The sequence below is a fragment of the Mytilus galloprovincialis genome, chromosome 3 (assembly GCF_965363235.1).
Source record: "Mytilus galloprovincialis chromosome 3, xbMytGall1.hap1.1, whole genome shotgun sequence".
NCBI lineage: Eukaryota > Metazoa > Mollusca > Bivalvia > Mytilida > Mytilidae > Mytilus > Mytilus galloprovincialis.
This window is the reverse complement of record NC_134840.1, coordinates 14,686,553-14,714,408: the sequence shown is the minus strand read 5'-3', so window position 1 is coordinate 14,714,408 and position 27,856 is coordinate 14,686,553. Positions and strand designations below refer to the sequence as shown.

Genomic DNA, 27,856 nt, shown 5'->3' with positions numbered 1-27,856 from the left:
AAAAGGATAACGTAGGACATAAACTATGACCTTATGATACTGAAGGATTTCTACCTATCAGTTTATACTAATTTGTCTAATTAATTTTAAAACAAAATTGAAAACAGATCATTCGCTTTGTATTGACGATAAGATGACTTATTCTAAATGAATACATTTTATACTACATACCATATTCATTTTGGACAATCAATGCTGCTACAACGGATAAGCACGAACAAACAAAAATAATAATAATCCATTTCCTCCAATTGTATTTTTTCTAAAAAAAAGAATATAAGCTCCGAAAATACTAAAACAAATTCATTCATGCGAAATAATATATATAAGTATTTTCCTCTATTCTGAATTCGATGAATGTGTATATAAAGATTTTGATGAGTATGGTTATCTTTCAAAGTGGAACACGTCATATAACGAACATGTATTCATAATTGTAAGATTATGTCATTGAATTATAAGGATATCTTACTGTGCTCCCATACGACCCATTTAAATAACTTATGAAAAACATTTCTCATATATTTTTTTTGTGTAGACAGCTTTTTATTTCCTTTGCAAGTATACCGATCATTTAAGGGGACCTTTTAGGTTTATCTCTTTTGAACTTTTTAATAATGATATGTGTGGAACGAAAAAGTAAGCTATTAATCTAACAAAATTCAAATTGATTCATTAAACTGTCCCAAACGAATACAATCTTTGTTCTACATGGTACTTCCTATTTTCGAATATACATTGAATTTGGACAGTTTAAAATATGACTTAGTAGAGAAATTGTTTTTGTTTTGTTTTTTACTTTGCAATGGTGTCGTCAGTTTGTGTCGACCTAAATGTTCCATCTGTTCACAACAGTTCATTGAACCAAACGCTCTCAAATTAAACCAAGTAAATCAATCCAATTGTAACCTTTAAATACATTGAAAATAAAAAAAAAATCAAGTGCCGAATTAGACTATTTACCGGATTTGTTATCATATAAGCAACACGACGGGTGCCACATATGGAGCAGGATCTGCTTCCCCTTTCGGAGCACCTGAGATCACATCTAGTTTTTGGAAAGGTAAGTGTTGTTTATCCTTTAGTTTTCTATGTTGTTGCATGTGTACTATTGTTTCTCTGTTTGTCTTTTACATTTTTAGCCATGGTGTTGTCAGTTTATTTTCGATTTATGAGTTTGACTGTCACTTTGGTATCTTTCGCCCCTCTTTAAGAGGATTGAAATGTGCAGTTACTAGTAAAAAAAGTTACCGAGTAAAATGAATCTGGTCTTATATAGTTTGAAGCTGAAATAATTCTCATTGTTAATACATTTTAAATTAATTAATAGGTCATGTATATGACGTTAAATGAACTTGTTATACTGACCTTACTTATAAACTTCTTAGAAAAGCATTTATCTTATGATGATATTTCTACGACGTTTATTGTTTACAGACATTGATATGGCAAATTACACAAAAATGGCTTGGTACATACTCATATTGGCGAATATGATGAGTTACTCTTAACAGTGATAATATGACATTATCTTTAAAATGGTGTAACTTTAAAAAAAAATGATCATTAAGTTTTTTTAACTTCTTTCGACAACGCATTATAAAAAATATCCCTTAATAATGTGCAACAAAACATACATAAGTGAACATGATATAAATTGTCATCTCAAATTCAGGGCAAACAGTTCGCGATAGCGTTCTATAAAATTTCAAATCAACATCTATATATATAGGTTCATACTCGTAAATATAACATACCTTTTGGCTTTTAAAATACTGAAAAATAAATATATCATTCTATAAATGCGTTAGTCCAATTAGTCTGTTCATTTTATGTTTTGCAAATGTTTTTTCTGTCATCTAAATTGAATAGCGGTGATGAAATATTTATAAAACACGTTTTGCTTTTGGTGATATTGATCATTTCGATTTATATAAAGACCGAATTAACATAGCATTGATCAATATACAATAAGGAACACAGCACACAGTCGAAAACACTTACATTTTCGAAATTACATCTCTATTTATAAAAACAAGGACAACAGTTATGTGTGGCATTATTATTATATTATTGTTTTAATAAGTGAAGTAAAAAAGAACTATGAAAACATTCCAACGGAGCTTGTTAATGTTATCCAAGCCCCGGAATTCAACACCAAATTTCTCAAATTTTGAAAGTCTTTTCGATTAAATCTCTAGAAAATATGAACTTTAAAATTTACATTGTAAATATGCGCCCTGCAGTTTTTCATAGATAAGGACTCCAAAATATTGTACCCCTAATCACAGCGCTCCTTAAATGACTTTCTTAACCTAGAGTGACCTGTCGGGATCGCATATATTTTTTGAGGGAATTACTTAAATTATTTTCTTAAAGTAATGAGAACGCTTGAGAGTCCATAGAACATGGACAATTGTAAATTCAACTTTGTATTTATTTGGCTTTTTAAATATTTTGATTTGAGCGTCACTGATGAGTCTTATGTAGACGAAACGCGCGTCTGGTGTATAAAATTATAATCCTGTTACTTTTGATAACTATTTACACCACTGGGTCGATGCCACTGCTGGTGGACGTTTCGTCCCCGAGGGTATCACCAGCCCAGTAGTCAGCACTTCGGTGTTGGCATGAATATCAATTATATGGTCATTTCTATAAATTTTCTGTTTACAAAACTTTGATTTTTTCGAAAAACTAAGGATTTTCATACCCCAGGAGCAGATTACCTAAGCCGTATTTCACACAACTTTTTGGAATTTTGGATCCTCTATGCTCTTCAACTTTGTATTTATTTGGCTTTTTAAATATTTTGATCTGAGCGTCACTGACGAGTCTTATGTAGACGAAACGCGCGTCTGGCGTATAAAATTATAATCCTGGTACTTTTGATAACTAGTAACTCCATGACAGAAATGTGTTTATTTGCTATTGTATTAGATAAACAATAACTGCTGCTGTCCTTCAGAACAATATTGTTTTGAAGGGATATAAAAAATTGTACGAGGATTTATATTTTATAGTTTTCTTCTCCATTTTTATGAGAAAAACAGAGAAAACTATACGATTTAATAGACGACTTGCCTATTTACCACATCTATTTAAATATTACCTGACTATATAGTTATAACCGAAATATCGTAATTTGGGCTAAAAGTGAACAAATAAAAATACTGTTTTCTTAATGGTAAATAATCACTATCGAGTTATAAAATTTGAAGTAAAAGATATATGCAAAAAGCAAAATTACTCACAGAACTGCCCTGAATGGATACGTCATCTGGGACTGATGGCAAATACACATGGACTCGAGGGTCCAATTCCTAAAGAAAAATCAAATGAAAATTACATATTCCCATTTAAATGACAGCAAACTCGTACGTGATACATGTGGATATTCATTCAGAAAATAAGCGACTAGGTACATATTACATTAGTATAAACAACGCGGCTGATAAGAAGCATTAAAAACTCACGAATCAATGAAAAACAAACTTGACAATGCAATGGAAAAAAAACGAAAAACGCAGAAAAGACGAACAAATCTACAAAGACTACATAGAAAGAAATAACGAGAAACATGAACACCATAGGGTTTACACAGGGAATTGGCTTAACAGGTATTTTTTTGTATATGTGGCACCAATAATGTTGCACATTCTAGTACAAAACTGTGATGTGTTATCCGTAATGTCACGATCGAGAAAAAAAACGAAATTGTGAAAACGACAATTTGGTCATCTGCGATACAGATATTCAAGTTCGGTCAAACAAATCGTGATGCGTTTATTAAACTTTCAGAGTTATAATTCAACATCACCACTAAATATATTTGTTTCAAAGGCATCCTCGTACGCATTAAACCTATACCAAAAACCCATTAAATGAAGCGTTTCAAATCTATAGAATATATTTTTGATAGAACAATGCATTAAAATGATGAGATTATTCAAAAGTACAGGTTCGATGCCACTGCTGCCGGAGCCTTCTCCTCGTCAGTACCACCAGCCAATTTGTTAACACTTACTTGTTGACCAAAAAAATCATTTGTATGGTCATTATCTTAAATTAAATCGTCCTTTCTCTAAAAAGATTTATCAGAAGGTATAAACAACTTGCTTTTCCATATTCCTTATTTACTTCACAAATAATACATGATGGTCTTGTAGTATATATTCTGGGTACCGACATTGTTTATTATCTTTATTACGCATGTGATTGTTTTATGGAAAAATGTTTATATTCTTGTTTTTTATTTTCGCTGATGTACTTCATATTCATGCCTTTTTCTTTTTCTTTGTTACATATAATGTAGCTCTGTATTGATACATCCTGTCATTGTGATATATTGTGCTATGATTGATTGTTGTATTCTTGTCTGTAATTTTTGCTAATGTGCTTTATCTGTATGCCTTTTTGTGATTCTGTGTTACATGTTTGTTTGTTTTAAAGTGTTTAAGATTTTAACACTATGTTTACTGCTGTACCCCTATTTTTGATTTTTTTTACCTATTATGTCTGTTTGTTTTATTCACTCATCGTTGTAAATGTAGTGTAATTTTATGCAACTGTCATACAAGTGAGAGGTTTATCTAGTTTTAAAACCAGGTTTATTCCACCATTTTCAACAAGAAATTGCTGGAACCAAGTCAGGACAGTTGTTATCCATTCGTTTGATTTGTTTGAGCTTTTGAATTATTCATTTGGTTACGGAGTTTTCGTTTTGATTTTACCGCGGAGGTTTTATGATTTGACAATTTTGGGAAACCATTTTGAATTTTTCAAAATACTAAGAATTCATTCTAAAACCTCATTTATGATTCTAACAGGCATATCCCGTATATTGCGTAGCTAATGACATTATAATGTACATGAGATTACCACTCTATACATTGTAGCAGTCCCTGATTTTGTCAAGTAAATGCCTCTGGGTGAGGGAATTTCTCGCTACATTGAAGACCTGTTGGTGACCTTCTGTTGTTGTTTTTTCTATGGTCGGGTTGTTGTCTTTTTGACACATTCCCCATTTCCATTTTCAATTTTATTCTTACTTTATACGATGCAGGATGATCTAACAAACTACCAGCTATCTTTTAAATTTATAAATGAATGATATTAATATTTTTATTCATGGAGACAGGAAAAAGAAGCACAGAATAATGCATATTTATCGGTAATCCTTTTACCAGTGAAAACGTTTTCCGAAATTACAGAAAATGATCACCATGTCATTAGTGACTTTCTGATTGAGTTCAATATTTTTGAGATTTTACTTTTTACATGTCACATAGGGTATAAAACAAAACAGATCATTTTTTTTTATAAAATGGAAAGAGAATTTTAGAAGTGTATAAAAACCACCTTGTGTTTTAGACTGCATTGTACAGATCCGTCTTCGAGGCCTGTTTGCAATATTGCAATATTGAATTCGTTAAATCTATTTTATAGGAATGTTGTACACATATCGAACTATTAAATTAAACAACAACTCATATTTATCACAACAAAGAACTACCTTTAGACGGATACTTTGAAAAAAGACTTAAAACAACTGAATCAGATTATTAGATATGGTTTTACCTGATGAGGATTGCATCCCGCTACATTGTTGTCATTGAGTTTGACATCGTTATTATCCAATGTTATAGAATTTAAAACCTTAAAAAGAAAATAAATACGGCTAAAAGTTGTAATAGCTAACATGTTTCAAAATTAAAACGAATCGCACATTACAAACAAATACAAAGGGCATTGCCTTGGGTAGTTCGTATCAAATTAATAAATTCACTTGTAAATTAAGCCATTTTTTCTCTCAAATTCAAAGTAAAACTCTTTAAAAATGGTAAATGTCATTATGACGTAAATTGATAGTGAGATAAAATAAAAAGCTACACAAATATACATACTTCGTCAACGGTGGGGCGAACAATCTCTGGCCACGTTATTCTATCGTGCCTTGAGCTGTTGCTGGTCTGCAAAAACAGTATTAAATACATTTACTTTTGTGTGACAAAAAAAATGACACATATACTCATATCTATAAATTGATAAATGAAAGGCGCAATGAGCCTAAGTATCTCACCTGATCATAAATAAAGGTAACAATAGCATACACATGTTCAAAAGGAACAACAGGAAAATCGAAAAATAACATAAACATCAGTATAACTAGCAACAGTGGCAAAAAACACAATATACCCTTTCAAGTATAATAACCACAAGAGAGTAGTTTTTACGAGTATTATCGCGATATTTCGTTTCAGTTTCGCTATCTAGATAATTAACAAAATAGATATAAGAAGATATGTGGTATGAGTGCAAAAGTCTATATTTTGTAACAAATTGACATTTAGAGGCAGTCAGTGCTTTACTAATTTGTGCAAAACATATGTTAATGCTTTTGATAAATGTAACTAATTGATTGTCATTGCTGTTGAAATGTCTCCATACCCGTCATTTTTTTAATTTTCATTCGATTTTTTTTTATAAACGAAAAGTTAGTGATTATTATTAATTTTCCCTAGGTCATGATTTGCTGTTTACTCTCGTCAAAAGACGTCTTTTGTTTAACAAAACAACAAAATGGACACACATGTCAAGATTATTTTCAGTCAATTAAATGGTTTACTCTGGTTAATTATTATTATTTATATGTTTCTCAGCTTATTGAGACAGCATTGAAACAAACTTGCTGCTGAAAAAATCGCCAATCATCAACCAAAACTTTGGCCTGCTGTTTGCAATAAAAAATATTTTAATTCTATAAGATATAAAAAAGATTAAATATAAGAATTATCGCTAGACGATAACTTGAAAGTAAGACTTTCACAGCTGAATTATATATCAAATCATACGATTTTACCTGATCAGGTTCACTTTCCTCATCATTTTCGTCATTGAGTTTGAACTCGTTATTATCGAATGTAGAATAAGAACTAGTAACCTTTATAAAAAGAATAACATATATTGGTATTTAATTAACATCAACAATATATCTGAATGTAAAATTAAATGATCTGGCTTCTTGTCAATGGCTCAAAAGCAAATTTGATGTATGGTTAGAAGGTAACAGGTTTATGTAGCCGGTGGTTATCAGCTACTTTCTACAAGCAAATATCTCCCAAATTATTTGCACATATGAAAAACTGTAAATGTTACATTTCTGGTCCTTGTAACTATATAGAATTCAATTGCAATTGCTTCCTAATAGTGATTCTAACCATTGATACAAAATAAAATCATAAAAACATTAGTTTATTATAACTATATATTTTACTAATATGAAAAATTAGAGATCGACAAGGAAAGGCGCACAATTCGGTCCCATAGGAATGACACATGGGGGATTATGGTATTCATGGTTACAAAATCAAAAGTTTTGATAGCAATAATTTTAGAGAAACAACGGGATTTAATTATTATTTAGAATTGTTTGAATAATACCACCACGTGTTAAAAACAAATCCACAAAAAACTCTTTTTGTAGAAGCTTAGAGACTTGTTCTATAAAACTAACCTTGTGTTGGTGAAGGAATTGCATATTACCCATACGCATTATGTTATTGAAATTAGGAGTGTCCTAAATTAAGAAGAAGAAAAAAAACATTATTTCTAATTAATCAAGAAAATAATTGTAAATATATGATGTTTGCTCTATGGTCGGGTTTCTTTGACACACTCCCTTTTCCATTTCCAATTTTATAAAATTTAAATTTAGAAAGAATAGATGATATATGCTGATATTATTGATTGATTGTTGGTTTCACAACGCTGATATTATTGAAAATGACATCAATTTAGTCTGTGTTTTATTTATTCTTCGTGATATGAAGGCATATATAATTTCCATTGCAAACGTTTATTGTTGTAACAAAACAAAACCCGTGATAAACATAATTATGTAAGTAATAAAGGAGAATAACGAATCTTGTATTATACCAAAGCTGTGTCCGTTTTTTTACCTCCTGTTCATTCATAGGAATATCATTTGTTTAACACAAACACGTTGAGACCGCATTTATTTGGTAAGTGGTAGTGTTTTATTAGAAGACAACGTTTTCTTGTGGTGGTGTTACATCCCGTAATTAAACCAACATAAGAAAAGCCCTAAGCGTTTCGCCAAGACAACCGATGACGAAAACACTTGAAAATAAATCATAGGCTAACAAACTAATATTGTTGGCTATTGGTTTCGAATAGGACAACGTAAACAGATCTATGTATTAAAGACTTTGATAGGACAATAGTCGGTAAAATAAATTCGAAATAATTCCGATATGACTGGTGTTGTATATTTTTTGATTGGTCACTAGCGCACTGTGTTTGCTCTTATCCAACACGTTGTTTACTAACCTGTATATATCGTGCATCGTGTAATTAAGTAATAATTTGTTTGTTCAAAATTATAGAAAACTACTCACCACAATTTTACGTAATAAAGGGTCGTATAAAAACGGCCATGCTACCCACACAAAAACAAATCATAAACGTTTTAAGATAATTTCTTTTTGCACAACCTGCCTTTGCCTCGTCTCGAAAGATTCTCTACTTCTACATCGATCAGAATTGTATATAGATACAGAATAAACCATCGGGGGAAGACAAGAAATTGAGCAATGCATACCATTATTTGATATATACAGCTTTTATTTCTACCGTGGCTATTTGAGAACTATTTTATTCGTATCCAAGTAACCAAACATTGAACTGGTCATTATTAACTTACCTTCATATTGGAAGGGACATGTATACCAGGTTGCAACATAAACTCTGTTGTTGTCGGGTCATCGTAATCCTGGAAGAAATTGAAGTTATCCAAGTTTAATGATTTGTTTTATTATACATGTAATTGGCCTACGATTTAAATACAATTGAAAATGGAAATGGAGAATGTGTCAAAGAGGCAACAACCCAACAATATAGAACACAACAGCAGAAGGTCTTCAACCTGTCTTCAATGTAAAATATAATCAACAAGAGCCATATGGAAAGGAAAATGTTATGGAATTGTTTACCCATTACAAATATATATAATTCATAATTGGATTACATATTCATTGAAATGAACGAGTATATCGTAAAAGATAATCCGGAGATGTATCACACAGTGTTAGGGAGATAGACCAAGAGGAAATGTTCAAGTTGGGTGTTATATACGTTGATAACTCTCCTCTCCTCTAGTTCTTTTGTGAATCTTTTCTGCAAAAAGAAATAAAAAAAAATAGATTTGTTTCTTGAACGATGCGCTTTCTTTTAAAACATGTCTATTTGTGTACATTTGCTCTCTTCGTTTTTTCTCAGTATTGTTTGGCATATAATTCAAATGGAAGGTTCAATTACGTTTTTGAGTCTTATCGGATTTTTTTTATCCTTAGTTAATATTATTTTGTGTAATTAAAAGATAAATGACTAAATGCTAGCAATGACTATATTCAATTACTTATTGTAGCAAATTGTACTGAAATTGAGTCGTGTGTCTCTAAATTGAACGATTTGTATATTTTATGTCTTTATTGCCTTATTCAATCAGTAGCCGAAAAGCACTCCTTTTATTCAGAAGCGAATTTGAAGGATTAATATTGCGGGTAAAAACAGTCTTAAACCACAAACCAAACATCATCGTTCTTTAAAAATATGTATTTCTGGAACTGATCACACATATGGTATATATATATATACATATACTAAAAAAAGACAGAAAGACAAATGTCGGTATCTGCTTTAACATTTGGTGGACTATAATAACTAAATAATTTCCCCTTATTTCATTAGTAACAGTAACAACTACCGAATTAATGCTGGTCGTCGGGGAATTCACGTCCGCATAAGATCTTCTTTCTCCATTGTCTCCGACAAAATTTGGATTTGTATGCACTTGGTTTGGTGCCTACAATGAAAACTATTTTTTGGTTATAATATTTACATTTGATTATTGTTAAACTTTCTATTGGAGATAGAATTATTTCGAACAAGCACATTAATGAAAACTAAAGGCAAATGTGAGAAATCATCCAATTACATGTAGCACTTAGGTCATCGAAATTCTGGAAATTATTGAATTTAACCAAAATTAAATGATTTGTTTTATTATTATTTGCTTACGATTTTAAACATATTCCTCAAAAGTCATACGGAATGGAAAATGCTAGGAATTGGTTGCAATTTGGTATTCAATCTTTAATTGTAGCATACATTTAAAAAAGGGAAAATCTAAAATGAAAACCTCGAACAAGCACACTAAAAAAACCTAAATGCAAATGTAGAAGAGGGACAACAGATACCAAAGAGACAGTCAAACTCATAAATCTTAAAAAAACTGGGAACGCCATGGCTAAAAATGAAAAAGACAAACAGACAAACAATAGTACACATGACACAACATAGATAACTAAAGAATGGAAAATGCTAGGAATTGGTTGCAATTTGGTATTCAATCTTTCATTGTAGCATACATTTAAAAAGGGAAAATCTAAAATGAAAACCTCAAACAAGCACATTAAAAAAAACCTAAATGCAAATGTAAAAGAGGGACACAAAATACCAAAGAGACAGTCAAACTCATAAATCTTAAATAAACTGGGAACGCCATGGCTAAAATGAAAAAGACAAACACATAGTACACATGACACAACATAGATTACTAAAGAATAAACAAATAAGAAATCATTCAATTAGCACTTAGGATAATTTCGCGGTGAATTTCATAAGTGTTTTCTAGTTCGTGTAGTACAAAACCTTTCACACAAGAAGACTTACTACTGAACGTTGAGCAAGAAACAATCAACTAATCATTCTAAACAAGGAGTCTTTTGATAATTCGATATTAAAAAAAGACTGTTTCAGATAGATGCAAAATAGTAAATAAGAATGTTTGTTTTGTCGTCACTTTCACATTAAATAGGAACCAATTAGGACCCAAAATCCGAAACAATAGATTATTTTGTGAGTTGACTTTCTTTAAGAACTATATTTTTGTATTCTTTCTTTTGAGCAGTAAGTATGTTTGTAATACAAGTAATAGAACAAACAAGCTCTGGAATCTCGTATAAATATGTGGTTATAAGAATTAAATTAATGATATACATACAAAATTACAAAACTTTGTAAAATACACATTTGTTTAAAAAATATTCATGTATCACAGAAACCAAATTTGAAATACATGCACTTTTAACTTACTTTGAAAGATGCATAAGACGCACTGCTGGCAGTACTATTGTCACTTGAACATAAATGTCCATTTGTTTTTACTCCTTCACATTTTGCGGTCAAGTGTTCATCCCTTTTACTTTTGAATGGTCTAGCAAAACAAAAATAGAAGTTATCAAATTAGATGCTATTTTCTATTTGATTATGTAAATGTTTTAGCAGTTACAATGTGAAATGTCTCCTTACTACAAAGTGCCGCGTGTCCAGCAGGATCTGCCCAACCCTCGGAGTGACCTGATATTACCCCGAGTTTTTTTGCTTGGGTTCGTGTTGCTGTTGTATACCTATTTGTGACTTATTATCTATTGTGTCGTTTCGATTTGTTTAAAATTTGTTGTCAATACAAAGGAAATTTTGATGCGACTGCCATACAAGTGAGAGTTTTAGCGTTTTAAAACCAGGTTTAATCCACTATTATAACTGTACCATCCCAGAAATATGACAGTTGTTATCCATTCGTTATTGAGCTTTTTAGTTTGCCATTTGATTAAGGACTTTCCGTTTTGAATTTTCAGTTCAGTTTTTTTTTGCGATTTTACTTTTTGATACAATGACACAATCTTCCAATACGGAATTCGTTATATAATGTGTTCCACGTTGAAAGGTAATCGTATTCATTAAATTATTTCATTAAAATCTGTATGGACACATTTATCGATTATATCGTATAAACTGTAACAACAGAATTTTGCTAGTGGTCTTGCGTTTTTAAATTGATGTGGAGCTTACTCTTCCATAGCTGCTTTCATTCAATCAGTCAGTATACTTATTAATAACGAATTCAAATACATGTTTTGTTTGACTGCACAATTTGATATTTGCAGTATAGCAACTAATTGCTTAATTATTATATAAAAGTTTCATTTGAATGGAATCCAACTTTACTTTAAAACTTTAAAAGTAGGTAAGTAAAGAACAACTGATGGGACAATGTTAAGTGAACAATGTTATATTTATTTTCATTTATCCCTGGTACTTTCTTGTCATACTATGTTTTGTATTTAATCTCGACCTGTTTCTGTAATTAATTGTAACATAACTTTTGATTTTATTACCCTGGAAACCAACATTCTCCATGTAAAATTATGATTGTTTTGAACAACCATTGAACAACAAAACTTCTTTTTGTGACGTTTGCATTTTCTGACGCCAAACACGCGAAACTACAGTAGTAATGTGTTTTTAAATTTGATAGACGCTTTTTTTCTTTTTTTGTGCTTTTTGCAGATGTTTATTCGTTTTGAGATTGTAACACAGTGATGACTATTGTAACCATATTTTGACTATTTTACCGATTAATTCTGATTTGTTCACGCATCGTCGTAAAACAGAATTTGATGCGACTGTCATAAAAGTGGGAGGTTTAGCGCTATAAAACCAGGTTCAATCCACCATTTTCTACATTAGAACATGCCAGTACCAAGTCAGGAATATGACAGTTGTTATCCATTCGTTTGATGTCTTTTATCCTTTGATTTAGCCATTTGATTAGGGACTTTCCGTTTTGAGTTTTCCTCGGAGTTCAGTATTTTTTGTGATTTTATCTTTTGTAATGCACCCGAGAATCTGTTATATTCTGTTATTCATTTGACTGTTTAGACTGAATCATGGTTCGAATAAAACTATAAAATTACAAAGAGTGTGGGTACAGGCAATACAATCTACTTGGAAAATAATTCAAACAAAAAACTTTTATTTTTAGCATGACTCACCCGCCACAAGGTTTATCAACTGAAATATAGAATGAAGGTTAAAAATTATGCACAATAATATATTTTTCTACTCTAAGAACTATATTATTTAATAGATATAGTCATTTCTACCGTAGAAGTGTCTCACATGGAGAAGAGTGTACTTACCCTTCTCGAGCACCTGCATATATCAAGGTTTTCGATGGGTTTCATGTTACTCAGTCTTTATTGAAGTTGTATTTTGTGTACCATTGTTTGTCTATTGGTCTTTTTTTGGCATTTCGGTTTCAGTTTTTCTCCGACTAATTAATGTAAATGTCTCTTTGGTATCTTTCTTAACTTCTCAAGAAAGTCAAGAAAAAGAATCTGTAGTTTTGACAGTTTTATTCACCTAATTTGATTTAATTAATTAGCTGATTAATTAATTCACTTAAATATTTATTTGTCATATCTTTTTATTTATCTATTTATTTTCTTTTTTCCTTTTTTATTCAAACTATTTGATTGTTCTAATTTAATTCCCATCTTTTGTGTTTATAATTTAGTAGATTGCTGTTTTATTCTGTATTTTTTGTTTTAAGATTATTTATATTTATCATTTTATATGTTTCTTAAATTAAAAACAAATTAATATTTCTTTCTTTTTGATGTTGTCAGAGTATACAAAAATAAACGCAATATAGCTAAGCCAACATCTGTATAAATTAATATAAGAAGGTGTAGCATGAGTGCCACCCAAGTCACAATTTGTAAAAGTAAACCATTACAGGTTATATTACAAATGTAAAGTATTCAACACGATGCTTTGGCTCACACCGAAAAGCAAGCTATATTGGGCTAAAACAATGACTTATGTAAAACCGTTCAAACGGGACAATCAACGGTCTCATCTAAATATAAAAGAAAAACTTTTAATCCACATCAACAAACGACAACTAACTAACATCAGATTCCTAAGTCGATACATTTAATTTATAATATTGAATCCAGTAAACCCAAGTTTAACAATGAACAAATCTGTTTGAACTCAAATAACATATTTAAATATCATGTATTAGCTTTTTCCCCAATAAAGTCATATCTGACCCTATGACATCACCAAATTCGTAAATTATTTTGGTGTTAGTGTCCGACGCGTGAACCTGTCAGTGTGTTCAATTTTGCAATAAACCCGGTTTTCCATGACAAATGATAGACCGATAAAAAAAAACCCCAACTTTGATAAATCATTAAGCACAACGAACAACACTCAAAAGTATAACAAGCCCTTTCAAACAGAAATAGTGATAATCTTTTGTGCTTTTGAAACGTCAGCAGATCCTGCTCCACATGTGGCATCCTTCTTATTGCTCATGTAAAGACAAAACGGCGGTAAATTTAGTTTAAAAAATAGTTTATCGTTGGTCAAAAGTCACAAATCGATTGAGTAAAGACAAATCCGAGTTTTAAGATAAAACAGAGGGAAACAAATAAACTATAAGAAGAAAGTAACGAAATAACAGAACACATAAGTACAATAAAAACAATCAAGTTGTGAGTCGAATTCTGTAGGTCGCATTCGAGGAAGAAAGGATGTTATTGTGGTTTTTACCTAGCGAAATATATCCATCCTAAAATCTAAAAGAGATATTCCATAACGGAAAATGAACTTGATAAAGGGTCAGAAAAATAAAATAAAAAATAACGTCCTTAGTTTTTTTCGGCAATTTTTTTTGGTTGGATGTACCTTCATCAGCTGATGAGTTGAAAACTGCGGTACTTTTGTACAAATAGTTTTATAAATTAGCAGCGTCCCTCCATGGAGAAAGTTACTACGGAAAATGCCAGCTCTAGAATATCGTATCAACAGGGTGATATATACTCCATAAGCATGCGATGCTAGAATGTTACTACGTAGAAATGGAAAGTTCACAATTGGAAAGCTGAAATCTTTAATATTTAAAGCGCGAAGCTTGCCGATTGTTTTTTTAAAATTAAACATTTTACTGTTTTGAAATATCGTAAAACACGAGTTACAGGGGTTTAATCTGTTTCTCTTATGATTTTTATCCATTTGCCGAGAACAGATTTTTTACTTGTGAGGAGAAATATTTTTCTCACACCGGTCAGGAAATATGAAAATAGCCCAAAAATTAGAAAAATAATTATAATAAATTTCTTTTAGCAATTTGATTCGTTCACAGAAATAACATCTGACTTTGGAAACTACTATACTGCTTTAAGTAGTTATTAGTAATGTGGTATAATTTCCGTCTACAAACTGTTCATTTCTGAAAATTCTGCACTAGAATAGAATTAGACAGTTAAAACTTTAAAACCGAATCTGACAAATGTTCTGCATGATGTGTTTATGCACTTTTAACCGGAAATTGTTTTTATATAGTACAAATCTAACCAAAAACATTTCTAGAACAGTTAAGAAGAAATCTATGGCAGATAATTTTGAAAGAGATATTATAACTGATCAAAATATACACAATAAAAAAACATTGGTGTCAAACGTTTGTTTTAGTATGTCATGATGCTTGTTTTAGTTAATAATATAAGGCATTACCTGGATAACTCATTGTATTTATTCTTTAAGTACAACGATACACTAAAATTTGCATTATATGTTTCTTTTTGTTATTCAAAGCGAGGCTCGTCAGAATCTGAAAAATACAAAATGAAAGACAAAAAAAGCATTATGTATTTTTTAACAGAATATAATTGTAACAAGACCCTCCATATTTTGTTTTATGTTAAAATACATAGTTTAAAGCGAAATCAAATGAAAAGTATATGTATATTGGCTTTAAATTACTGTTTAGTAATAACACATAAAAGCGAATAAATAGAATTGCATGTAATATTCCAAGATCAAATTAATCACTTGTACCGAATTATCTAAAATAAAACTACCAGACTTACATATGTAACAAACGAATAAGAATCAGTAATCGGTTATACGGAGATAAACATTTTTTCAATACTTTATTTGTTCTGTTAATAGTTGTATTACGTAACTATTCTATGTCGTAAGTAATTCTATATTAAAAACAACAATCACAATTAGAAAAGAAGGCGTGACATTTCAGCATATGCATTCTTCTGTATATCTCCTAACACTCAAATATTTAAGAGTGACATGCAATTAGAATATCAGTTGTGCATAATTGGTTTACACATTTTTTGAAAAACATTTGTGTCATACAATACAAGCCCTTTATGAATTTAAATATTAGGGTTCAAAGACATTGAAAATTCCCAACTCGAAGTCTATTTTTAACAAATGGGAAATTTATATATTTTCCACCCGAAATGTAATACATCTGTTTGTTTTGAATAAGCATAATATATTTGGTGTATACTAGCCAACAAAATAAACGATACACGACTTAAGAATAAAGTTCATCAAAAAGTATTAAAACTAAAGCAAAATGAGATACACTATTTTAAAAAGCTTTCATTTTCATTGCATGCACATTAGAAAATGAAAATCTAACACTGTCGGAAAGTAACTAAATTTCATGTAAACAATCATGGGGTGCAAACTATTTTTGCGGAAAGTTGGAAACAAATCGACACATAATGTTCGAAGTACGAAATGAATTTTCAAATTTGTTTAAAAATATTAAATAATATCAAGTAATGCTCAAAATGTCACTAATGGGATAAAACATTTTTTTTTTAAATGTTTAGTTTTAAATCTCAAAAGTGCAAAAAAAAAAAATAAACTGTTGTCGTCTCAAATCAATGTTTAAGATATGGAAACAACACACTGTCAATTTGAAACGGAAATTCCGTTCGAATAATTCCAAGTCACAATATATGTCTAAAAACAGCAAAACACAATTAAAATAACATCTGATTCAAAAGTTAAATAACATTACTAGACATGTTACTTTGATATAATAATGACGATTTCATATTGAACATATTCAAAGGAAGCTAATAGTAAAAATGAACACTACCTTTTCAAGAAGTTTATCACTACACTTTTTCTATAGAATAGATAATTTTGCATTTCCTTTGTTTGTGTAATTATATATTTTATGATCGTGAAGTTCCGTAAACTCCATTGCATGTTGTTTATAAACCTCTATAAATTTGATTTGTTCATGTATTGAACAACGTGTCTGATTTTAACGAAGGCAATCTTTGTATTATTCAAAAATTATAACACCAGGCACAAAATATTTTCTGATTTTATTTTCATCTGAACAAGGACATTATTTGTTTGTATAAATCACAGTGAAGACAACGCATATACGTATACGTTCAGATATTTCAAATACCATCTGTTTTATGATAATATTCTATACACAGGACACACATGTCGTCATCCACCCCAAAAAGTTACCAAAACATTTAAGCATACATATTTTTCTCTATATCTCTTTTAATATGTTGGGAAGGTTTTATTCAGCTGACATAAGTTTGATTTGATATTGATTCACTCACATTTGTTCGCGTCGGAAATCAACACATTTGTTCAAAAATCATTTGCACGAAAAGGTTTATGTTCAACGATATGGTATATCTGTAAGACTCAAATATATGGTGGGTTCATAATCAATGGCAGATACCTAGTCTATGGTAAATCTGACGTCTTGCCATCCCAAATCAAGGCAGATTGTTTTACAATCCTAATCTATGGCAAGATTAGTAATTTCCTAATCTATGGCGGGTTTTTGTTGTTTCCAGATCAGTCTATGGCTAATGTTGAACCTATAGAAAACAATGCAGTACACCGACGAGCAATGACTTGTCTTAATCAAGTGGACATGTATAACGGGATCATGTCTATATATATTTGTGAAATAAACATTTCATAATAGTCCGGCGGCTTTGTGAATAATTGTGCACATCCTGTTACAAGCATGAAATTTGGCATAGACCTTCCTCAACTATTACTCTTTTATTTCAGATAGGGAGGCATTTGAAAAAAATGTCTCACTTCCGGTAAAATCTAAAATGGCGGACGTCATACTTAAATTAGCCAAATATCGAAGGCTAGCGTGTATAAATGTGTTATTATCATGCTACTATTATAATATTTGGTACAGACCTTTGTTTTGTACTACTTTTGGATAAATTAAATAGATTAGATGTCTTCAGAAACCCCACTTCCGGCTAAAATCCAATATGGCGGACATTGTACTTAAATATGCTTATTTTTTAGGGAGGGTAATTGAAATGTGTTTTAACGTATTGCTACTATAATTACATTGTGTATGAACCTTTCTTTGGTGTTTCTGATGGATACAATGTATAAGACATATGTCTTAAAACCCTTACTTCCGGAAGTATCCAAAATGGCGGACAGAGAAATATCAATTTTTTATTCAAATTTTCAACTTTTTTCAAAATGTAAAGAAAATGATTTTATTTTGTGCTGGTCATTAAACTTTTGGCTTTAAGTTATCCCCAAAACCACTTATTCTAGCATGTTGTAAATGCTAAGATACAAAGTTCACAGTTCCGGTAAAAATATGACGTAAATTTCAAAGATGAGTCCTCAATCTATTTCTTCGATGTAGAGTTTTGGATAGATTGATTTAAACAAAATGAAATCACTATAGTACTAAAAAATATTTAAAATTACTACTATTTGGCCAAGAATACATGCTTATTCAGTCACCACCACATCCAAACAAGGCAGTGAACGGGAGACCCGATTTTATACATTAGAAATAACCGCGGCATCCTTTCTTACATCCATAATAAAATGATGAGGTCTCAGAAAGAGTTATTTTTAAAAGGGACCCTCTTTGTCCCTTCGCAATCCGTTAGTGACAAGACTAGGTAGCATAAGAGTCAATCCTAAGCTCGTCTCACTAAACACCTGCATTATTATATTACACGTTTTACATGCTTGAAAAGACTAGAACAAGTCGTGGGAATAGCCTAACTTTAAATGAGTTTTCCCTTTTGTGCAAAAATTGACTTTCTTGCTTCATTAATCATGTTAGATCTGATAAGTTTGTGCGATCTTACAGTACAACCCCGGTGATTTAGGCTGATCAATCATCATTCTTTATGTTAAAGACACATCTTCAAATACCATCAATGTCTCCCACGCAGTCTTTTTTTCCCTTTTCAAGCAAAGAGAGAACAGTATCACAACCCGTCATAAGGTATGGGTCAGAAATAAAAGTGTGTGATCACTCATTGCCTAGTGCATTTGAAAGGCCATTGATAGATATTAATCCAAAGATTTTAGCCTCCCCAAATACAATCCATAGTTTGTCTGCCCCTATGTCACGGAATATAGCGAAATAGTATTGACAGCATCATCAGTGACTGTTAATCATGACTCTTTTAAGTGCGTGTTTCACTGCATCAGACACATGCACCATGATTTACGTGTCAGTCTCTTTATGTGAACATGGTGCTCAAAATACATCACGTGGTTTATAAGATAGAATATCCTGAGCATTTGTTGCTACAACTACCATACTCATCAAAGATTCATCCACTCTTGTTACAGTCTCAAGGTATTCTATTAAGGTAAGGACATAATACCCAATCATCATACTCGTTAGGAAACACCTTGAAACTGTAACAACAGTGAATGTAGTGTTGGATGTGAACATAGACAATAATGGTGGAAGTTTGAAAGCTGCTTAAAGAAGCAAGGGCAACATTTAGGGGAAAGGGAATACACAGACGAACCCAGGATTAAAAACATCCTCAAAATTGGGAAAGTTTTCTGAGGGATGACGACAGTAAGAAAGAACTTTTAAGTTTTCATTCACAGAAGCTTGCTCAATACAATTTTGAGTACAAGGTAGTTGAAGCAACAAATGCTCTGGATGTTCAGTGTTATCCACCACTTGATGATGTTTCAAGTTTAGCACCATGTTTACACAAAGATACTGACACTATAGTCAAGATAGATGTGTCTGATGCAGTGAAACATAGACTTAACTGAGTCATGACTCAAACAGTCGATACTGATGTCATTGCTGTTTCGCTATTCCGTGACATAGGGGCAGACAAACTTTGGTTTGCATTTTGAAGGGGAAAAGTATAAGATATATATCAATCAATGACCTTTCAAATGAACTAGGCATTAAAAGATAACACGTTTGCTGGAAAAGGAACTACGTTGGTGACATTAATGGAGTTTGAAGATGTGACTATAGCATTTAGAATGATGATTGACCAGCCAACATCACAATATGGATTTGATGTTAATGTCATCGAAAACGACACGTGGTTTTGTTGGAAGATCGAAAAAAATAAGAAACAGATTTTATTTTATAGGTTAACAAGGCAAGAAAATATGTGTTTTTGCAGAATTCATGGATGTAAGAAACAATACCACAGTCTTTGTAAATGTTGGAAATCAGCTCTCCGATTTTGAATTACGGCCTACTGAGTATGCTGATTGGGTATTATGTCCTTACCTAAATCAAATACCTTGAAACTGAATTACGAGTGGATGAAGTCTTGGATGCGTATGGTAGTTAAAGCAACAAATGGTCAGGATATTCTATCTTATCCAACACGTAATGTATTTCAAGTTCAGCGTCAAGTTCACATTTAGAGGCAGACACTAAAATCATGGTGCATGTGTCTGATGCAGTGAAACACGCACTTGAACGAGTCATGATTCGAACAGTCGTTAATGATGATGCTGTCACTAAAAGAGGGACGAAAGATACCAAAGGGACAGTCAAACTCGTAAATCTAAACAAACAGTCAACGCCATGGCTAAAAATTAAAAAAACCAAACAGACAAACAATAGTACACATGACACAACATAGAAAACTAAAGAATAAACAACACGAACCCCACCAAAAACTAGTGGTGATCTCAGGTGCTCCGGAAGGGTAAGCAGATCCGCAGATCCTGCTCCACATGCGGCACTACTGTTTCGCTCTTACGTGACATAGCGGTAGACGAACTATGGATTGTGTTTGGGGGGGGGGGGGGCAAAAGACTTTGGATTACTATCTATCAATGGCCTTTCAAATGCACTAGGCAATGAGTGATCTGAGTGATCTGAAACACTTATTGTTATCCATGTCTTTACCTGTTGTGATATGGTTCTCTCTTTGCTTGAAAGGGGAAAAGACTATATGGGAGACATTGATAGCATTTGAAGAGGTGACTTTGACAAGAAGAATTATGATTAAGCAGACTAAATCACCGGGGTTTTACTGTAAGATCGCACAAACTTAACAGATGGGTATAACATGGTTAACGAAGCAAGAAAATAACTATTTGCGCAACAGGGACGGCTTTTTGAGGCTATTCCCTCAACTTGGTTTAGTTTATTCCAGCATGTAAATCATGCAATATACTTAGGTAGATGTTTAGGGAGACGAGCTTGGGATTGGCTCTTATGCTACCCACTCCAGGTGGGGACAAAGAGGATAACTTTTGAAAAACTCTTTTTGAGGCCTCATCATTTTGTCAAAAGCTTATACATTGTGGATGTAAGAAAGGATACCGCGGTCATATTTAATGTGGAAAATCGGGTATCCCGTGCACTGCGATATGTGCATGTCATGGTGACTGTGACTAAACATGTATTCTTGGCCAAATAGTAATAATTCTAAATAATGTTTAGTACTATAGTGATTTCATTTTGTTTTAATCAATCTATCCAAAACTCTACATCGAAGAAATAGATTGAGGACTCATCTTTGAAATTTACGTCATATTTTTAACCGGAAGTGTCAATTTTATATCTAAATATTTACAACATGCTAGAATAAGTGGTTTTGAGGATAAATAAGCCAAAAGTTTAATGACCAGCACAAAATAAAATCATTTTCTTTAAATTTTGAAAAAAATGAAAATTTGAATAAAAAATTGATATTTCTATGTCCGCCATTTTGGATATTACCAGAAGTAAGGGTTTTAAGACATATGTCTGATGCATTGTATCCATCAGAAACACCAAAGAAAGGTTCATACACAATGTAATTATAGTAGCAATACGTTAAAACACATTTCAATTACCCTCCCTAAAAAATAAGCTTATTTAAGTACAATGTCAGCCATATTGGATTTCAACCGGAAATGGGGTTTCTGAAAACATCTAATCTATTTAATTTATCCAAAAGTAGTAAAAAAACAAAGGTCTGTACCAAATATTATGAGAGTAGCATGATAATAACACATTTTAACACGCTAGCCTTCGATATTGGGATGATTTAAGTATGACGTCCGCCATTTTGGATTTTACCGGAAGTGAGACATTTTTTTCAAATGCCTCCCTATCTGAAATAAAAGAGTAATAGTTGAGGAAGGTCTATGCCAAATTTCATGCTTGTAACAGGATGTGCACAATTCGTCTGAAATATGCTTGTAGCCGCCGGACTATAATGGTCAACCAAATCGTGTTGGGAACCAAACAAATTCGTAAATGATGAATTAATATATCTCAATACAGACTTGATTGAAATGATGTACACCGTAAAAATAAATGTTTGCGGCGGCGACGATGAAATAATGCGCTTTTCTATTGTGACGTAATTTAAAGATCTGGCATAGATTTGGAGACAATTAAAATCTGCCATAGATTTGGAGAAAACTAAAATCTGCCTTAGATTTAATTTATTTGACATTTCTTACGTCATATTTGCCATAGATTTGGAATCTGCCATAGATTTGGAACCCGCCATAGATTTGGAACCCGCCATAGATTTTGAACCCACCATAGATTTGAGTCCTACATATTTAATGTCGAATCTAACCCCTTACGAATTTAAAGATCTGTCATATACAGGGATAATGCTTAACTTTATATGACGAAAATGTAAACTTTCAGATCAATTCAATTGATTAATTAGAATTTTGGAGAAGCCGTGTGAGCTGCGAGGAGCCATTATTTAATGTTTGTTGACCATGGTAATTTTATTTCGTTTCTTCTGCTACCTAGTTCAAATTTGACTCGGACTTTTTATTATCTTAGTAACCAGGGTATATTCCTTGTTTTTATTTATTAAACAATGGCTTAAGGTATGGGAGGAAAGTTGAGATCTCACAAAACGTGTTTAACCTGTAGCATTGTTGCGCCTGTCCGAAGTCAATAAACTCAGAAGTAAAAAAAAATCTAATAGCAAGCAACTATCCTAAAATTTAACAAATAACAACCCTCAGGATGGTCGAATCGACAAATACTTAAAATAAGTTGCAAGGTTTAAATAGATTTTGATCTGACTGAACATAACATTTTTGTCGAAGGTGTATTATAAAGAATAGTCATAATGAATAAGATCTGCAACGCATTAAATGTTTTGTTTGTCATACCAGGAAGTGTTCTATTGACAATTTATAACAATACAAAACTCTTCACAGTTATTGAAGCATTGAATAATAGTTGTAATTTAAAACAATTAAAAGGTTCTGTTTCAGAAATTTAAATAGCTGAATATGTCCGACGGTGAATCTTTGTAACATATATCTTATTGTTCTTTTCACATATAATGCAGTATTTATTTAAAGACAACCAAACAATTTATTTATATAAATTGTGCGATAAATGATAAATGATAAATCGAATTTTCCCTTTTCTTATTGTACCAATATGTACTGAAACACACTAATAAAGAATTGAAAATGTAATCTTCTTGCCACAGAAAAAGATATATTAAAATATGTTTTCGTATTAATTCTGTTTATTAACTTTTTTCATGAAATACAATTTCTATTTTCATTTTCATATTGTGAGAATTCGGCTCCAATAACTTGCTAATCAAAAGTAACTATTAATTAAGGGAAAGAAAGAATATTATGAAAAGACTTGACAACCTTTTTTTTCATTTTGTATTAAGTGTCTCTGTAAAAATTCGAGTATAAAATATCTTTATATCCGGATAAAATATGCTTTCTTTTCATGATAAAACACCAGTTACGACCAACTTAAATTAATGAAAAATGTATGCCCTTACTCATTGTGCTATATAACTGTGCAATCTAAATCTTTCGAACTTATTCAGTAGAGAAACACTACAAGGTGCAAAAATGAATATTTCACTTAAAACCAATCATTTTAAAACTATCAAATGTAAAGCTATGTGGTATAAAGTCTAATACGATTATTCAAAATATTTAAACAAATATCATTTTTGTTGTGTTTAGCATCATTTCTCCCCCTAAAGAGCAATTTAAGAGGAAATATCACTTTAAGTAAAGAAAATAAACTGGAATCATAGGGAAATTATTAATTTTAACTTATAGAGAGAAAAAAAGTTCAGTGACACCATTTTTACTTTTCTTTTCTTTAAGTATTTAAAAAAACCTAACTTCTCATAATTTGTTTCAATATTCTATCTCATGGATTTTTTTATGGGCACGAATTTGTTTTTTTCTATGAACAAAGTTACAAAATTTAGGCAATCTTCAACGACTTATAACTTGAAAATAGCACGGTGACCCATTTTTTTTATTACCTTTTGAAAAAAAGCATAGTAAAATTTTCTTTTTAGAAACGTATAAGAACTTTTTCTGTCTCAACAAATATATACTTAAAACAGAACAAAGACCAAATTTTTCAAAATTCAATAAACCAGATTTATCAATAAGAATACGCATTTTTTCTGCAAACGGAAATGTTATACATTTCTTTATTAATTCACAATATGTTAAATTGAATCAACACTTAATGAATAACAACAAATGCATAACATGCCTTTGTTGTATGGAGTTATTTCATCTTAAATCATATTGCAATATCTTATAATCAAATTCAAAATGGAAATTGGGAATGTGTCAAAGACACAACTATATGCCCTAAGGACAGGAACAGCCGAATTCCACCAATGGGACTGCAACACAGCAAGACATATATTAGCATTTTTTAGAATCAACATGTCACTACAGACACAGGCATGGCAAACAGGGACAGGAATGTTCATAATATACGTACAGAACAAGGACAATCACAGGAGAAGCAAGAATAAAATCAACAACGGTGACAAAAATCGACTTATATCAATTTAGACTATAGGTACACCAACTATGATATTGAACTCTCGATATTGAGAAATAAATAAAAGTCCATGGAAAACATTTTATTTACAAAAAAAACGAACTTAAAGATATTTTAAATAAGAGAAGAAGTCTTTAAAGCCGGGCAAATCAAACGGTCGGCTGTATTAACCAACGAAACGGCTGGCAAACAACTTACTGAAATAAAATACACGTAAGGTAAACACATTAAGGTTACCCAATTAATTTCAAAGTAAGTGAAAGCGTATGTAGCTTGTGATGATATTTCACAAAATATAACATTATACGACACTACAGTTTCTAAAGATACAAATATTTCAAAGAACACAACACCACTCCCATCCTCAATATCGTTCATAGAATTTAACAACTAGAATTAGAAATATTTCGGTCTCTATTAAAACACATCTTCAAATAAGGGGATGATGTGGGTTTAAACTTCTTTAGTGAAAAAATTAACCTTTATCATATATCCATCAATGAATAGCAATATTTGGAAATTAATTCAGTCTAATTCTATGAGTATGACTACCCCTCTGATATTTCAATATCAATTACTTCATAATATATGAGTATGCTTGCACTTTAATGTAAGTGGATTTACCTCGGAATAGATTCACACAGCGTAATTTCCAGAATTTAGTTTTCTGTTTTGCATCTTTGTTCTATGGAGATCTTTGAACTATGGTGGACTGTTTGCTATTTAAATGAAGTATTCCGATACATTGTATTGTGCAAAGTGTCACTGCAAGAACAAAGGATTATCTAAGTATTGCTCATAACTAAAAATAAGCGAATTGATCATCCCACAAATTCCAAGATGAAATGATAGGACAGTATTACGATAGTCTTTATTAGATACGTCTTTAAAGCAAAAAGAGAAAAATGAGAAGATAATTTATGAACTTGTTGACCTATTAAACGTATCATTTAAATGTATTATGTCACATGTTTTGTTCATTCGTTTAATGTGTTTGAGATTTCGATTTTGCAATTTGATTAAGGACTTTTCGTTTTGAATTTTCCGTGTTGTTCAGTATTTTTGTGATTCTACTTTTTAAAAACTAATCGCACTTTTGTGTTTCGAAACAAATCGGAAGTTTCTTCAGAAAATATTCGTGTGTATCCATACAGTTGCAGTGATAAAAATAAAGGGCTGTGTCGTTTCGTCTATAGATACTTAGCCTTCATTCAGAAAATTTTAAAGTAAAAACATTACATAAATGTGTTTGGGTCGCTAGCTAAACTTTATTTGCGACACATTAACTTGCAAAAAGACATCTTTAGTATAAATTGACATAATGATTTACAAAAGATTTTCGTTGACACTTATTGCTTGATATGTGATATCAATGCATCTTATGCTGGTAATATTACCAAATACAACATTAAAAATATTATGTGTATTTAGCATTATTTTTCGGTGGATTTTGTAATTCCTTCTAAGAAAGACAAAAAAATCACATTTAGCAGCAAATAAGATTATTTCGTTCGTCATTATCATGAAGTGATTAATTTAATTCTTCAATATAAATAGTCTCTTAATCTTACTTAGTAAATATTGTAAACTTGTTTAAATTTACCTGATCAGTTCGTTACTAAATTATGACTCTCGATTCTATCAATTGGTTGAAAAAAGTTATCAAAGGCTTTAAATTTTATACTCCAAACGCGAGTTTCGATTTCGTAAGACTTATCAATGAGGCTCAGATGAAAATAGTTTGAAAGCAAAAAACAAATACAAATTAAAGTTGAAGAGCATTGAGGAACTAAAATTCCAAAAAACGTTGTGCCAAATACGTCTTACGTAATCTATGCCTTGGACAATAATATCCTATAGTATTTTGAACAATTCAAACTTTCGTAACCAGAAAATGCACCATGCTACATATTTGTTTAGTAGTTTACGTTTTTTAAATAGGTGAGTATGTCATTATTGACGAATTCCTGTAATATTGACCTTACTTTGTTTTATAAATAACGTTTTAATATATTAACGAAATGTTTTTAAACGTTAAACTCATATTCACAAATGTATTTGAATAAATATTAGCTGTAAAAATACATGTCGAAAAAGACTTTTCTATAGGAAATAAAAATAATATTTGCAGGATAAAAAAGACAAAAAACACTTCTTTTGGTCTTAAAAAACAAAGTTTAATAATTATACTTTAAGTGATGTACGCATTCTTGGTGTAGACAAAATATAATCCTACCTTACTGAATCCCAGCTCTTAAAATTACCAAGTATTCTTATTCCAGGAAGTAATTAAAAATCATAATCATTCGGTGCAATTGGTCTTAAAATATTCTTAGTAAAGTTTTGAAATATCATTTACTGTTTTAAATAATCTATTTTTTAAATTTGAAACACATCATTTGTTCTTGGCTAGGTAAAACTATTCAAGGGATCCCTACTTTATGCAGTTCAGAGAATTAAATGGTTCATTACAATGCAATTTTGAAATCAATAGCAAAATACTTTGATTTGTATAATAAATAATTTTATAAAGTAAAAAAGGAAAAAGATATTCGAAATTAATAAACAGATGGAAATGATAGAAACAAGCATTATTTTATGTAAACGTATAATTTAAAATTATTTAGTTCCCCTTAGCACATCAATTGTTATATATTTTTCATACCACATCTATATAATTGGTATAAAAAAAATACCATCGGAAAAGAAACTTATTTTACCCTGAATATAAAAAAAAAAGATGTGCTATGATTGTCAATTAGAACACTGACGTCACTGTCTACAAGTGACCAAAATGACACTAAAATGAACAACTATAGGTCACCGTACGGCCTTCAACAATGAGCCAAGCCAATACCGCATAGTCAGCTATAAAAGGCCCCAAAATGACAATGTTAAACAATTGAAACAAGGAAACAAACAGCCTCATGAAATTGAGAATCGAAATGGGGAATATGTCAAACAACAACAACCCGACCAAAGTGCAGAAAAAAGGTCTTCGGCCACTAATGGATATTTGACAGA

General features: G+C 31.2%; 1 protein-coding gene across 5 annotated transcripts; it reads right to left on the bottom strand.

The window, feature by feature from the left end:
- Positions 1-109: 109 nt before the first annotated feature.
- Positions 110-27,209, bottom strand: LOC143067244 (uncharacterized). 5 transcript variants are annotated; one of them, XM_076240349.1, is made up of 14 exons: positions 27,069-27,197; positions 25,457-25,597; positions 15,454-15,550; positions 12,921-12,939; positions 11,179-11,299; positions 9,788-9,886; positions 8,726-8,794; positions 7,517-7,579; positions 6,863-6,943; positions 5,907-5,972; positions 5,581-5,658; positions 3,255-3,323; positions 1,758-1,775; positions 111-262 (listed from the first exon to the last, which is right to left on the bottom strand). In XM_076240349.1, exons 3-14 carry the CDS (start codon positions 15,464-15,466, stop codon positions 164-166), a joined length of 795 nt encoding a protein of 264 aa, XP_076096464.1. In that variant the 5' UTR covers positions 15,467-15,550; positions 25,457-25,597; positions 27,069-27,197; the 3' UTR covers positions 111-163. The 5 variants fall into 5 exon arrangements, with proteins under 5 accessions (XP_076096467.1, XP_076096468.1, XP_076096466.1 ...); XM_076240350.1 differs by having other exon boundaries at positions 25,457-25,551; positions 27,069-27,175; XM_076240352.1 differs by lacking the exon at positions 25,457-25,597 and having other exon boundaries at positions 110-262; positions 27,069-27,209.
- Positions 27,210-27,856: the final 647 nt, after the last annotated feature.

Coding starts and splice junctions, on each gene's coding strand:
- LOC143067244 (XM_076240352.1), bottom strand. Junction 9,887..11,178: donor CGTCTTATGCATCTTTCAAA/GTAAGTTAAAAG, acceptor TTTTCATTGTAG/GCACCAAACCAAGTGCATAC. Junction 5,973..6,862: donor AGGAAAGTGAACCTGATCAG/GTAAAATCGTAT, acceptor CTGTTTTTGCAG/ACCAGCAACAGCTCAAGGCA.